The following is a 13,323-nucleotide window of genomic DNA, read 5'->3' on the forward strand; positions in this document are numbered from 1 at the left end:
TTTAATTCAATAATTCTTTCATATTGTATAGCAGCCCGATGAAGTACCAACATCTTACTAACCTGAAGCTTCTAAACTCCTGATGTTCTTTCCTAGGTGTCTTGATTTAGATTAAGGATGTTGTACAAAAATAATGGCTTTGTTAGAAAATACAAATGACACTTTATCCACCAGCCGTAAACCTTCTGTATTATGCCTGATTCATTCTAATACTCTGTACTTGATTGTTTATGTCTGACTGTGGCTACAAGCAAGTCACTATAACAACTGCAATATAACCATCAATGTTTATCAGTGTTACATTATTACAACAATATCGTGTAGGAGAATCACTCAAAAATACAAGAGATGAAATGAAACTAAATTAAAAGCATCAATCTTAGAATCGTTACACTTTACATTAAGTCCTGTCACATTTATAAGTCTTTTGCTAAAAGGATTTGAACTGTTTTTGGCAAATTGTATAATAAAATGCATTTACAGTCCAAATAAAGTTATCAACAACAAACACATATTTGTTTCTTTTAAACTGTAAAAGAGGGAAGATTAAGCACATTTATTAAATATATATAATATATTACTAAACAATTACTTACTAATGAACTTCCAGCATGACTGTGTTCCTGTGTATAAAACGAGGTACATGAAGATGTATTTTTATGTTTAATGTTAAAGTTTTATGAGTGCGGAGGAAGTTTGATTGCCGTCACAGAGCTCTGGCGTCAACTCCTCTGAACACCTTTGTGATGGGACATTGATTTTGAGCAAGGCATTCTGGTTTTGCATCACTGCCAGAAAAGTCCAAAAGCCAGGGTCTGTCATGGTATGAGGGTGTGTCAGTGCCCCTGGCAAAGGTCATTTACACTTCTGTGATGCAGCATTAATACAAAAAAGTACATTGAGATCTTAGAGCAGGGGTCACCAACCTTTTCGAGACCGAGAGCTACCTCAAGGGTACTGAATAATATGAAGGGCCACTTGTTTGATACAAATTTTCTGAATAATAAAGTTGCACGATTCACAGGTTGCTGCTGTTGGGCCCTTGAACAAGGCCCTTAACCCTCAATTGCTCAGACTGTATACTGTAATTATAATGTAAGTCTCTTTGGATAAAGGCGTCTGCTAAATGCAGAAAATGTAAATGTAAATATTATTATTAATATTATTATTATGTTATAAATATTCATATATATGAAGAGACTGATCCTATGTTAACGATTCCTCAGAAAAAATATTAACAATGATTTACCGTGGTGGGAAACACAGATATATTTCAGCATGTAACATTATTTATCTCTAATAATCTAATCTGGGTTGGCACGGTGGCTCAGTGGGTAGCACTCTCGCCTCACAGCAAGAAGTTCCTGGGTTCGATCCCCAGGTGGGGCGGTCCAGGTCCTTTCTGTGTGGAGCTTGGATGTTCTCCCCGTGTCCACGTGGGTTTCCGAGTGCTCCGGTTTCCTACCACAGTCCAAAGACATGCAAGTGAGGTGAATTGGAGACACTGAATTGTCCAAGACTGTGTTTGATATAACCTGATGAATCTTGTGTAATGAGTAACTACCGTTCCTGTTATGAATGTAACCAAAGTGAAAAACATGATGTTAAAATCCCAGTAATACAAACAAAAAAACAATCTAATCTGATTCAATATTTGAAAGTCAGAGTTATCACATCTGATATTTTTGTAAATATTGTTCCTGATAGTTTTGTATAAATAAGCACTTTTGTAGCATTTTGATCATCACATCATTTTTTTTTTTTTTTTTTTTTTTTTTTTTTACAAATTATCACTTCTGTTCCATTTTTTGGGAAATCATTAACAGTCACATCTTCAAATCATGTCCCGTTTGTACTTATCACTTCTTCTGCAACATTTTAGAACAAATCATGAACTCGGTCCGATGTTTCTACAAATTATTATTTATGTATAATTTTTTAAAAAGCGGCGATGTACATGGAAGTTTTTGTGACATACTGAATTGTCTCTCCACATTCCTCCTAATCATTGTGAAACTATCAAGTTTTCTTTCACTTTTCTGACATGTTTGTGACTCACTGTTTGTGATTCCTTGGTAAGACAAAACTAACAAACACTTCTCTTTATCCCACAAAATATTTTAAAATTTAACAGTTTTCTACAAATATTTAGATAATCAAATTATAAATTTGCTGATGTAAAAATCTTTAAGAAGTTCTTCAGGTTTGTATCATGGCTTTCTAATTTTTTATTTGTAATAATAATTTACTAGCTGGTGAGTAATTTGTGCCCATATAAATGAAGCTTGTCTTGTGTATCCATTAAAATACATGAAACACAAGGTTTTCTGTAACTGTGCCTGTCTGTGAGTGTCTTGAAAGGTCAGAAACCTCCAATAAAATAAAAATAAAATTGAAGCTGGTGAAACAAGATGAAAAAAAGACCAAATCTGGTATTTTAGAGGGTGGAACCGAGTAAAAACACGTCAACTCATCTCAAGTTCAAATCTCAGCTCTGCTATTGGCTGGCCTGCGACTATACACAGAAATGATTGGTTAATATGTGTGAAGTGGGCAGGTCGAAGGAATTTCTCATTACTGTTGCAATTGCGGCCTCTGCTGGCTAGTTAATGTACTGCAGATATATGGTGAATCATGTACAATCACAATTTAGTCAGAAGCAGCTTGTTGAAGGTTCTCCCAGAAGAGTGGAGGCTGTTATAGGTGCAATGGGGATAACAATTCCATAATAATGCCTATGGTATTAGAACTGGACCTAGTTAAGATATTTTTAGTTATATAAATGTAGCATTTTATCATCTAGCACTGTCACTATTGCTGAGATCATTTATTGAACATGTAATGCACAGTGTCATGAATCCAGCTCACTGCAGTGCTCATTAACACCGCCGCGTCCCATTTCACTCCAGCCTCTTTTACATCACAAAGCTTTCCTGAGTTCATCATGAGTAAAATATCTTAATTAATTCAGCCGACCTGCCCAACTCTGTCCTGCTCTGTCAGAGCCGGATTAAAGCAAGAGTTTCTTCCTCTGATGAGAAGAAGATTGATTCTTTTGACTGTGATTCTTCTACACATAGAGAAGCTGCTCATTTTTGCCATAAATTCCACACTTGTGTAAATTCATAAAACTTTAACCAATAAACAGTTCATGAGTTCCTGTGTGCTCATGTGATCACTTTTACTGTTTTAATTTCAGTGTTTCAGATCAAAGCTTTTCAAAAGAAAGAAATAAAGAAGAATGAGACGAGGGTGGATTTAGATTCTGTAAAGCTCACACGGAAAATCAGACTCACATAAACTTCAACTATCATCTACACACCTACCATTAAAGTTATATACACTTGTACACTATACGACCAAAAGTGTGTGGACGGCTGAATGCCAGCTTGTTGAACATCTCATTCCAAAACCATGAACTTTTGTGAGGTCAGACAGTAATGTTGACTGGTAAGCCTTGGTTCATCTCAAGGGTGAAATTTAATAACAGGAAATCAAAAATGACTAGATTGAAGAGATAAAGGGAAAAAGAGAACACTTTATATCTGGATTTTTTTTTGTAACTATGGTGATTTACAAGCCAATTAAATAGTTAATAATTAATGTAATAGTTAATGAGATAGATAGATAGATAGATAGATAGATAGATAGATAGATAGATAGATAGATAGATAGATAGATAGATAGATAGATAGATAGATAGATAGATAGATAGATACTTTATTGATCCCGAAGGAAATTAACTTTTTCGAAATAAGGAATAATAACACATTAGGATGAGGGGATAAAAAAAAACAGCAACCAGATTGTGCTCTCAGTAGGAGCACACTGTGATAACATGAAAAAAACCCCAACAGCACACCAGCACATATAGACATACATAACATAGTCACACAACAAGCCACGGGTTAGGGGATATGGACCAAGAGGAAAAGTAACCAACACGACAAGCTGCCTCAGCTTCTTGCAGCCACTGGTCCGGCGCACACTGCCCGTCCTGCCGTATTGGTGGGATCAAGCTAAGAGAGTGGAAGGCATTGGTTGGGGGGATGGTAAAAGTTCTGACAGTCCTTCATTTGTGCAGCAAGGAAAAAGTCTGTACGAGTCCGTCGCGTATCCTGCCATCTGCGTTCCGTCGGGGCATGTGGGTTCCCCCGAACCCGAACTTCTCGATGAGAAGATTGTGTCAATAGCATTCAGAGACCATTTAGCCAATTCCATAATTTGTTCTTTGAGGAGCTGTGCTGAGAAAATCTCCGTAGAGTGGAGTAGACGAGACAAGACGATACGAGAAGCCAGCAGGAGGGGAGGAGGAAGGAAAAGTACGTCTGTCTTCCACGAGAGCGAGCAGAGAAAAAATAATAACATTGTCCACAAGCTCTCTTTCCAAAAACATAGCAATTAATATGGAGTTGTACTGAATGCTTTTCAGCATTAACAGCCTACACTCCTTTGGACTGTGTCTGTGGAAATTTGTGTCTGTTTAGTCAAGCATTTTTGAGGTCAGGCACCTATGCTGGACCAGAATGTCTTGCTCGTAATCAACGTCCCATCCCAAAGGTGTTCATTGGAGTGGAGGTCAGGGCTCTGTGAAGGCAACCAAAGTTCCTCCACACCAAACTCATCAAACTACGTCTTTATGTACCTCGTTTTATACACAGGAACACAGTCCTGCTGGGACATGAACAGATCTGTCACAAATATTAGAAGCATTTAATTTATATTCTTTATTTTGTAGCCATGTTCTCTTAAGAAAACAGTAACACAATAATAATTACATAATAATAAGTAATAGGTTAGTAATAATGTTTATATATTTTGTGTGTGTCTGGGTCCCCTCTTTTACTATTTAAAAGAAACAAAGTCCAGAACATTCAGGTTAGTAACAAGTTTATTTATTAGGCTTCTATACAACATTTTTTTTCTCCCCAGGAACAATAAAAGTGAAAACACAAATCAAAATACAAAACATCAAATTTATCATTTAATTAAATGACAAACAGCCATCATTACCTGACCCACCACAACCCTGACCAGGATGAAGCATAATTTAGCTTAAAATAAAAATGGAATAACTGAATACATCTGTAAACATTAATAAACATCATCACATTTAAATGAATATATGTAGTAATCATTTCAAGAAAATCATTCAATCATTTATTAATGTTCGCTGCTCCTTCCTAATCAGGTTCTTGGTGGGTCCAGGGTCTACCTAAAAAGAAAACAGGCTTAATGCAATAATTCACCCATAACAGGGTACCAAATAATCACAGGGAAAAACACCAACAGATTTATGTATGTATGTATGTATGTATGTATAGAGAACATACCAAACCTTTTGCAAACAGTGGGCAGATGTGAGGTTCAAACCCAAGAGATCTGCAGCCTTTTTCAGATCTGAAGCCATTTAATATTCATAAAAAGAAGAAATCAGGCACTAAATAAATGGTGCTTAATACATTTAAAAATATTCAAATGTTTCATTTTAATAGAAAATCTTCATAAATGTATCACTGCCTCACACGAGATTCTAAATATCACTCAAACAGTTTAATGTTACACTTTTAAGTAAATTTTACATTTAATTTGTTGAATCTAACAGTTTTACTTTTGATCCTGAACAAACCAAAAACCCCGGGTAGAGGAGCTGAGTGAACGTGGTCTGAACTCTGTGGAGGAGCTTCATTGTATCAGAGACGCTGTAGAAGGACAGAGTTCCTGCTCTGTAATCCACATACACTCCTATTCTAGAGGAACTCAGCATTATGGGAATTTTAGTCTCTCTGTTATTGTGCATGAATGAAAATCTGGATGGAGAACAGAACAAAATCCAGGACTGATTATTACCTCCAAACACACACTCATCACCCTCTCCCTTCCTGCTGATGCTTTTATATGACACTGCTATAAAAACCCCATCATTCCCACTCCACTCGACCTCCCAGTAACAGCGTCCACTCACACTCTCTCTACACAGAACCTGGGGGCAACAATCAAATCTATCTGGATGATCAGGATACGAGTGTAATGTTCCACTCCAGGTCGCCACTTTGTTCTCCTCAGACAGAGGGAGGACTTTATGTGCTGTGTTGGGATCCAGTATGAACCCACAGAAATCTGGAGAGGAAACAACATAAACAAATTAACACAAAAGAGTGTGTGTGTGTGTGTGTGTGTGTGTGTGTGTGTGTATGTTACTATGTGTGTGTTACTATGCGTGCGTGCAATACTATGAGTGTGTGTGTGTTTGTAGGTGTATGTTTTATTATGTGTGTGTGTGTGTGTGTGTGTGTGTGTGTTTGTAGGTATATATGCATGTGTTACTATGTGTGTGTTACTATGTGTGCGTGCAATACTATGAGTGTGTGTGTATTTGTAGGTGTATGTTTTATTATGAGTGTGTGTGTGTGTGTGTTTGTAGGTATATACGCATGTGTTACTATGTGTGTGTACAGCAGAGAGAGAGAGAGAGAGAGGTCACTTTTTCAATTTTTTCTCCCTCTACCCCTAAAACACTTATCAAAAAGAGCAATACAAAGCCAGGTGTGAAGCTTCCCTTCACATCTAACAGTGGAAATCACATCACAGACAGGGGAACAGAGCTACACTGTAAAACAATACAGCCTCAATAAATTATGTGAACTCAATTCTTCTTTTAACTTAAATTGTCATGACAAGTTTTGGATTTTGAAGTCAGGTTAATAGGTTTTCAGAAAATATAACATAAAATAATCAGTTGTCTTGACTACTTTTGAGTTTTTCTATGTTGTGTTAGGATTTTTGGAACATAACATCATTATTAAACATAAATTCAATGTGAGCAGTTTTACGGCATTTCCCCACGTGGCTCTTTGTCTGGTATGTGCACTCAAAATGGCGCCTACCATGATCCCTCGTTAGGGACCCTCCAGATGTCTGCCGTAGGAGGGGGCTTTTTAGCAAATTTCATTGGCTCCACCAGCAGTGAAGGAGGAGGAGCCTAGTTTAGTTTAAAAAACCGCGCGCTCAGACGCACGGGGCTCTTTTTGGCTGGCGATCATCTGGATTGCAGGAGAAAAGGAGCGCCGATCGGCTTAGCTCTGACATATATTCACAGATCATTTCTTACACTTAATAAAGTGTTTTTGAAGAGTACTTTCTGGATTCTCCGACTGCTTCTTCAGGGCTTCTCGACAAAAAGATTCATCGTAACAGATGGTAGCAGAGGATGGTTCGAAGAGGCCTGAAATAGCATCAAATTGATTCAGCTGACTGAGCTAAGACCTGGATTCTGGGAATCTTTTGTACTCAGTACAAGGCGCGCCTACACAAGGTAAACAGACGTTCTCTGTATAGATTAGCTGCACTTATTACTTAGCGTAGTGAGTGTGAAATTGAATCTCAGAATCCGTAAGTGTCTGATTAAATTACTAAAGTATCATTAGATAGTTTAAAACTGTGAATATATGCTGGAGCTAAAATGTATGTTTCCTGATTGCTGAGTTTGAACCAGACCGGTCTAAATAAACTGTACAGGGCGCCATTGTGTTCAGCTGGGTCGGAGCTCGCGAACACCATTGGAGCGAAAGGAGAGCCTGTCTGTTTTGGTAGCGGGGCTCGATTAATTTGATTGTTCTAAATTTTAACGAGCCTGTCTGTTTTGGTAGCGGGGCTCGATTAATTTGATTGTTCTAAATTTTAACGAGCCTGTCTGTTTTGGTAGCGGGGCTCGATTAATTTGATTATTCTAAATTCTAAATTCGGTTCGAAAATAGTACATCAGGAGTTTTGTTTGTCAGTAAATTTCTGTGTATATTTGTCTGCGAACCGCGGGTGAAACCGTGTGTGTGCAGTTTGCTTTGTCTGTTATCTTTTCTCTGTCGGCCATCTTGTCTTTGTGTGTGCTTTGCGTTATTTTTGTCTGTTGGCCATCTTGTCTTTGTCTGCGCAGTGTGCTTTATCTTTGGTTTGTCGGCCATCTTGTCTTTGTGTGTGCAGTTTGCTTTGTCTGTTATCTTTTCTCTGTCGGCCATCTTGTCTTTGTGTGTGCTTTGCGTTATTTTTGTCTGTTGGCCATCTTGTCTTTGTCTGCGCAGTGTGTTTTATCTTTGGTTTGTTGGCCATCTTGTCTTTGTGTGTGTAGTTTGCTTTGTCTGTTATCTTTTCTCTGTCGGCCATCTTGTCTTTGTGTGTGCAGTGTGCTTTGTTATCTTTGGTTTGTCGGCCATTTTGTCTTTGTGTATGCCTGGGGTGTGTAAGTTGTTGCAGATAATTTTGCGCAAACTGTGAGTTAAGATGAAGTATTTGTTATGGTGCCTTATTAAGTGTGTTTTAATGTGGGTAGCGTCTGAAAGAATCCATTGACTTACAAGCCCTGGTGAATTGTATTTGAACAATAGGTTTTAATTCTTAAACTAGGAAGGGGGGCACTTAGAGTAGAATTCATCCATTTGTGAAAAATATTATCCCTCACAACTGAGAAGAGTAAAACATTTTCACAAGTAATTAAGGAAAATCTCCTTAATCAGGGTTGTTATAGTGAATAAGATTAAAATTATTTGAGAGTAACACAGTGCTTGTTAATTGTGATAAGAGATTTGCTGGGTGTGTTGGTGCATGTATTGTTGAGAGATTGTTCTATTGTTTCTTTGATCTAATGTGTGGGGGTTGTGAAGTTAGGAACACATGTCTACATGATCCAAAAGTTTAAGGCCTCCATTGTAGTGTTGATGATAAACTTTAGAAATACTGTATGTGCTCCCCTCTGTAGTTGGTAGTGAATTGGAGGAATCCCACTGGGGGCCCTGGACGACCCTCAAGGGGCGGAGCTAAAGTGACATCACGAGTGACTGACATTATCTGCGACTCCCCATCTCTGTGTAAGACCATTTCTTCCCCAGGTGAATAACTTGGTGTGCGTTGCCTTTTAGCTTGACACTTTATCCAGTCCATCACACTTGTGTTTGACTTTGACTGCTCAGGTCTTTGATAACAATATATACAGTAAACTTCAGAGTTAGTTATATTTAGGAAAAAAAAAAAAAAAAAAAAAAAAAAAAAACACGAGTAGTGTAACCTAAAATGGGAGATCTAACAGCAGGACAATTGCAGCAGGTAGTTATCAATAGGATCAAAGACACCACACCAGTAAAAGGTAGAGACAAGGAAGGTGAGAAATATAAAAAAATATTTCATAATTGGGTAACTAGGGGATTGTATCCAGTTTCAAGTGAGCCTGTTCCTCCAGCTGCACAGAGATTAAAAATCTTGGAACACCAGCAGGAAGAAGTTGAGGCGCAGCAGGAGAAATTAAATCGAGAAGGGCGACTGAAGGCATTAGCAAACAGGAGACAGCTGGTAAAGCTGCAGGATCAACTAGTTAGAACTAAGGTGGCTTTGCAACATATGAAAGTTGTGATAAGCAAGGCAGATAAAGAAATGAGCAAAAGACTTGCGACTCTAGATGTTAACACACCACAACCTAAGTTACCAGTCCCTGATCCATCAGTTTTGAATTCCGGTGCAATACCCCTGCCTAGGGCCCCTCCTCCATATGAAAATGTAAGTAATGTGTTGAAAGTTCTCCAGCAGATGTCGCTAAGGGATGAGGAGCATTCAGATCCTACTAAGCAGGTAGCTACACCTAAGGAGTTGCACCACCACAATGACCCTAACATGTGTACACATTCCACTGAACCACCCACCCAGTCTACTACAATACTCAGACATGATGTTGCTCCACCCACACATCACCATCCGGAAGCCCAAGGGACTACTATGGTAGTGACCAGAGGGCAGTTAAATGTACACTTGGCCATGTTGGACGCCTTAAACGCCGAGATGGCTAACCTAAGACAGAAACAGAAACAAACCTCAGATAGAATGGCTGATTTACAACAGTCACCAGCTGGCACTAGACAACAGGGACCTGAAAGTAACACTGTAAGATTCCCCGAACAGGTACCTACACACTCACCTCAAAGTAACCGTAGTGATCGTGGTGAATCAGAACAAGAAAGTGTATGCTCTGACCAGACCAGATCCTCTTTCCAAGCTCTCCCGACTATATCCCTCATATCCAAGCCACCTGGACCCCCTGAACAGATAACAGTGACTGGTTATCACTTGACATCAGCTGGCCCCCACCCAATGACACACCCCCAGGTAAACCAGCAGGACTGTCACCCCACCACATTGACTGTCACACGGACCCACCCTGTAGCCATGCCCACTGCACCACTTAAATCCCCTAGTACAGACTATAGGGCACTTCCTATGACTGTAACTCCACCACCTGTGAACCCCATTGATTCGTCAATCTCGGAACACCTAGAGGACGATTATATGCTAGATAAAATGCATCGACAGCCCATCAACCACCCTGACGACGGACTCAGACTAAGAAGCGGGAAACACCTGCAACTCCCACTGATTGAAACTGCCTCCGGGGGTCAGGTTTTTGTTCCATGGTCTCACCGCGATATGCAAGCATTAGTGAATAGTTTACCTCCCCTAGTTAAAGGAGCCCAACCTTGGATAGAGGAGTTTGAACAGTTAACCGCAGCTGACAATTTATGTATGGGTGATCTTAGAGCCATAATGCTGAGAATGGATTACAAGGAACCCTTTGGGCGAATAGAAACGCAGCTAGGAACTACAGCATTGTCTTCTCGTACCCCTTTTTCACGCCATAGAGGAGATGTTTGGGATGCGTTATGCAGCATGTATCCCACACAACAGAACCTACAGGCGTTAGATGGTATGACTATGAATAAGGGTGAAGAGGGAGGTGAATTTTTGAGGCGAGCTCAGAAGACCTGGAGACAGTGTACGGGAGAGCGACATGACCATAATTCAGTAAACTCGTTATTATTTAAGACGCAAGTTGTCAAAGCACTCCCAACTGCTATACAGGACAAACTAGATGATGTAGTGGGACTGCAGAATAAACCAGAGGACGAGTGGACAGCCATTGTGGTTCATTGCATCACCAAACACAATAAAAAGGAGTCAGACCAGGCGGACCTTCTACAACATATGCAACAACGCCTGGTTAAGTTAGAACTGGCAGAAAAGGATACCAAGGGTAAAAAGAAGCAATTGGTAGTAAGTGAGGCATTTACCAACAATAATGAACAACCGGTCCAAACCGCAACTCCCGCCCAGCCGTTGACATTGCAGATCCCACAGCAGTAGATACAACAACCTGCCCCTGTCCAATACCAGCACCAGTACCAGCCACAATATTATCCCAACCCTCCTGTACAGCAGTGGGCAACCCCACATAATAGACGAAAGGGAGGCCCACATAGGCCACACTCCCAGCTTAGACGATCAGATAGGGCAGGATGCTTTAACTGTGATGAATCAAACCACTGGGCAAAACATTGTCCCTACCCCAGTCAGGTTGTGGGGACACCGCAACTGCAGTTTACACAGGGACCTGCACCACAAACACAACCCGAAGTTCCAAATCAAATCCTAGTACCTGTCTATCAGCCCCAGGGCCCTGGAAATTCCGGAGGCCCTTACTGATGCTGCCCAGTGTCCTCCACAGGTCGTGACATTTTCCCAGAACCAATTGTTACCTGTGGTATAGGTGGTGAGCAGTTTGACTTTTTGATTGACACTGGAGCTACAGCTTCGGTCATTACTGGTAAGCCCAATTGGACTCCTCCGCTTACCTCAAACACAATCACCACTGTTGGATACTCGGGAACAGCGCAAACCCAATATTTCACTGCCCCAATGGTTCTGGAAATTGGAAAGCTACGACTAACCCATTCTTTTTTATATTCTCCAAATTGTCCTATTTGTCTGTTGGGTAGAGATGTATTGTGCAAGTTATCGGCCACTGTCTATTGTACCCCACAAGGTACAAAGTTAGTTTTACCAGGCCAGGAGCCTCCTCCAGAGGCCAGAATTTGTGTAATGCAGCCTATTACTGAGCCAAAACCTCAGTCCTGTGATATCTATTGGGCTAGATTGACACCTGACAAACAAGGTACCCCATCCAATTTAATATATGTATTTAACATGTTGAAACCTTGGTTGATGGCACAAGCCTGCTTGATTCCGCCCCAGGACCCATACCATTGTACCTTGTACTACACCAGAGACCCGGATGACCTTTACAATGACCTATGGAAACAAAACATGGAGGGATTAAATAACCGATTGTGTAGTGCAACCATTTTCTTAGGACCAGAGGGAGTAGCATCAGCGGTGCAGCTAAACCAGGAGCAGATAGAGTACTTCAGAATGGATCCAGACACCTCGCAGGCACCACATGTCTCCTTGCTGTTGGCTAAAGGTTTTGAAGCTAGATCCCTTGGTCCTATGGTATGTCTTGCACAGACCCTGACATATGCACCGACGGACATTCCATACCTGTCACGAACTCAGGACAGTAAGTATTGGAAAATTGACTGTAAGTGTGTGGACAATGTACATTATGAGCAGGTTTCCCTCCCACGTCACCATGGACGAGAACACACAGATCACCACCTGGCTGATCAGATGCTAAGGACTGTCCCTACTTCTTTATGGACCACCTCCAAGATAGACGTGGGGCATGTAAAACATCATGTCGCCCCTATTTCTCTGAAACCTGATGCGGAGGTCGTGTATAGAAGACAATACCCACTCTCTGCTGAGGCCGAGACTGGCATTGCCCCTACAATACAGGGCCTATTGGATACCGGGGTCTTGGTCCCAACCCAATCAAATTGGAACACACCCATACTTCCAGTTAAAAAGCCGGACAAGGATGAATACAGGATGGTGCATGACTTGAGACTGATCAATCAGGTGACTGTCACTGAAAACATACCTGTCCCGGACCCCTACAGATCACTACAGAACTTGACCCCTGAGCACAAGTTCTTCACAGTTATTGACTTAGCCAATGCTTTCTTCTGCATACCAGTACCATCGCATTTGGCAAATATTTTTGCTTTCTCATATCAGAGACAACAATACACCTACACTAGATTACCACAAGGTTACAAGGACAGTCCCGGTATTTTTAACAAGTGTCTGAGACAAGATCTTTCCCAGCTGCTGACTGACCAATTGCTGGACACTGACACAGCACTAATCCAGTATGTAGACGACCTACTCATTGCCTGCACTGACTCACGCACCTGCCTGACAGACACACAGACGGTCCTTTGTAGGCTAGCACAATCAGGATATAAAGTCAACAAATCCAAATTACAGGTTTGCCGACCCGTTGTCACCTTCTTAGGTCGTTGCATTTCTCCAAAGGGACACACATTGACTTTGAAAGCTGTACAAACTATCCGAGCCTTCCCTAAACCTAAAACAGTCAGCCAGATG

At 40.6% G+C, this 13,323-nt stretch overlaps 1 protein-coding gene across 1 annotated transcript in view; it reads right to left on the reverse strand.

The window, feature by feature from the left end:
* Positions 1–5,584: 5,584 nt before the first annotated feature.
* The window catches only part of LOC134311995 (tripartite motif-containing protein 16-like), a 35,751-nt gene continuing 28,012 nt past the window's right edge, over positions 5,585–13,323 (reverse strand). Inside the window, exon 6 of the mRNA XM_062993644.1 lies at positions 5,585–6,120. Coding sequence (XP_062849714.1) covers positions 5,585–6,120 — 536 coding nt within the window. The remainder of the gene's footprint in view (positions 6,121–13,323) is intronic.

This window comes from Trichomycterus rosablanca, chromosome 4 (assembly GCF_030014385.1).
Source record: "Trichomycterus rosablanca isolate fTriRos1 chromosome 4, fTriRos1.hap1, whole genome shotgun sequence".
Taxonomy (NCBI): Eukaryota; Metazoa; Chordata; class Actinopteri; order Siluriformes; family Trichomycteridae; genus Trichomycterus; species Trichomycterus rosablanca.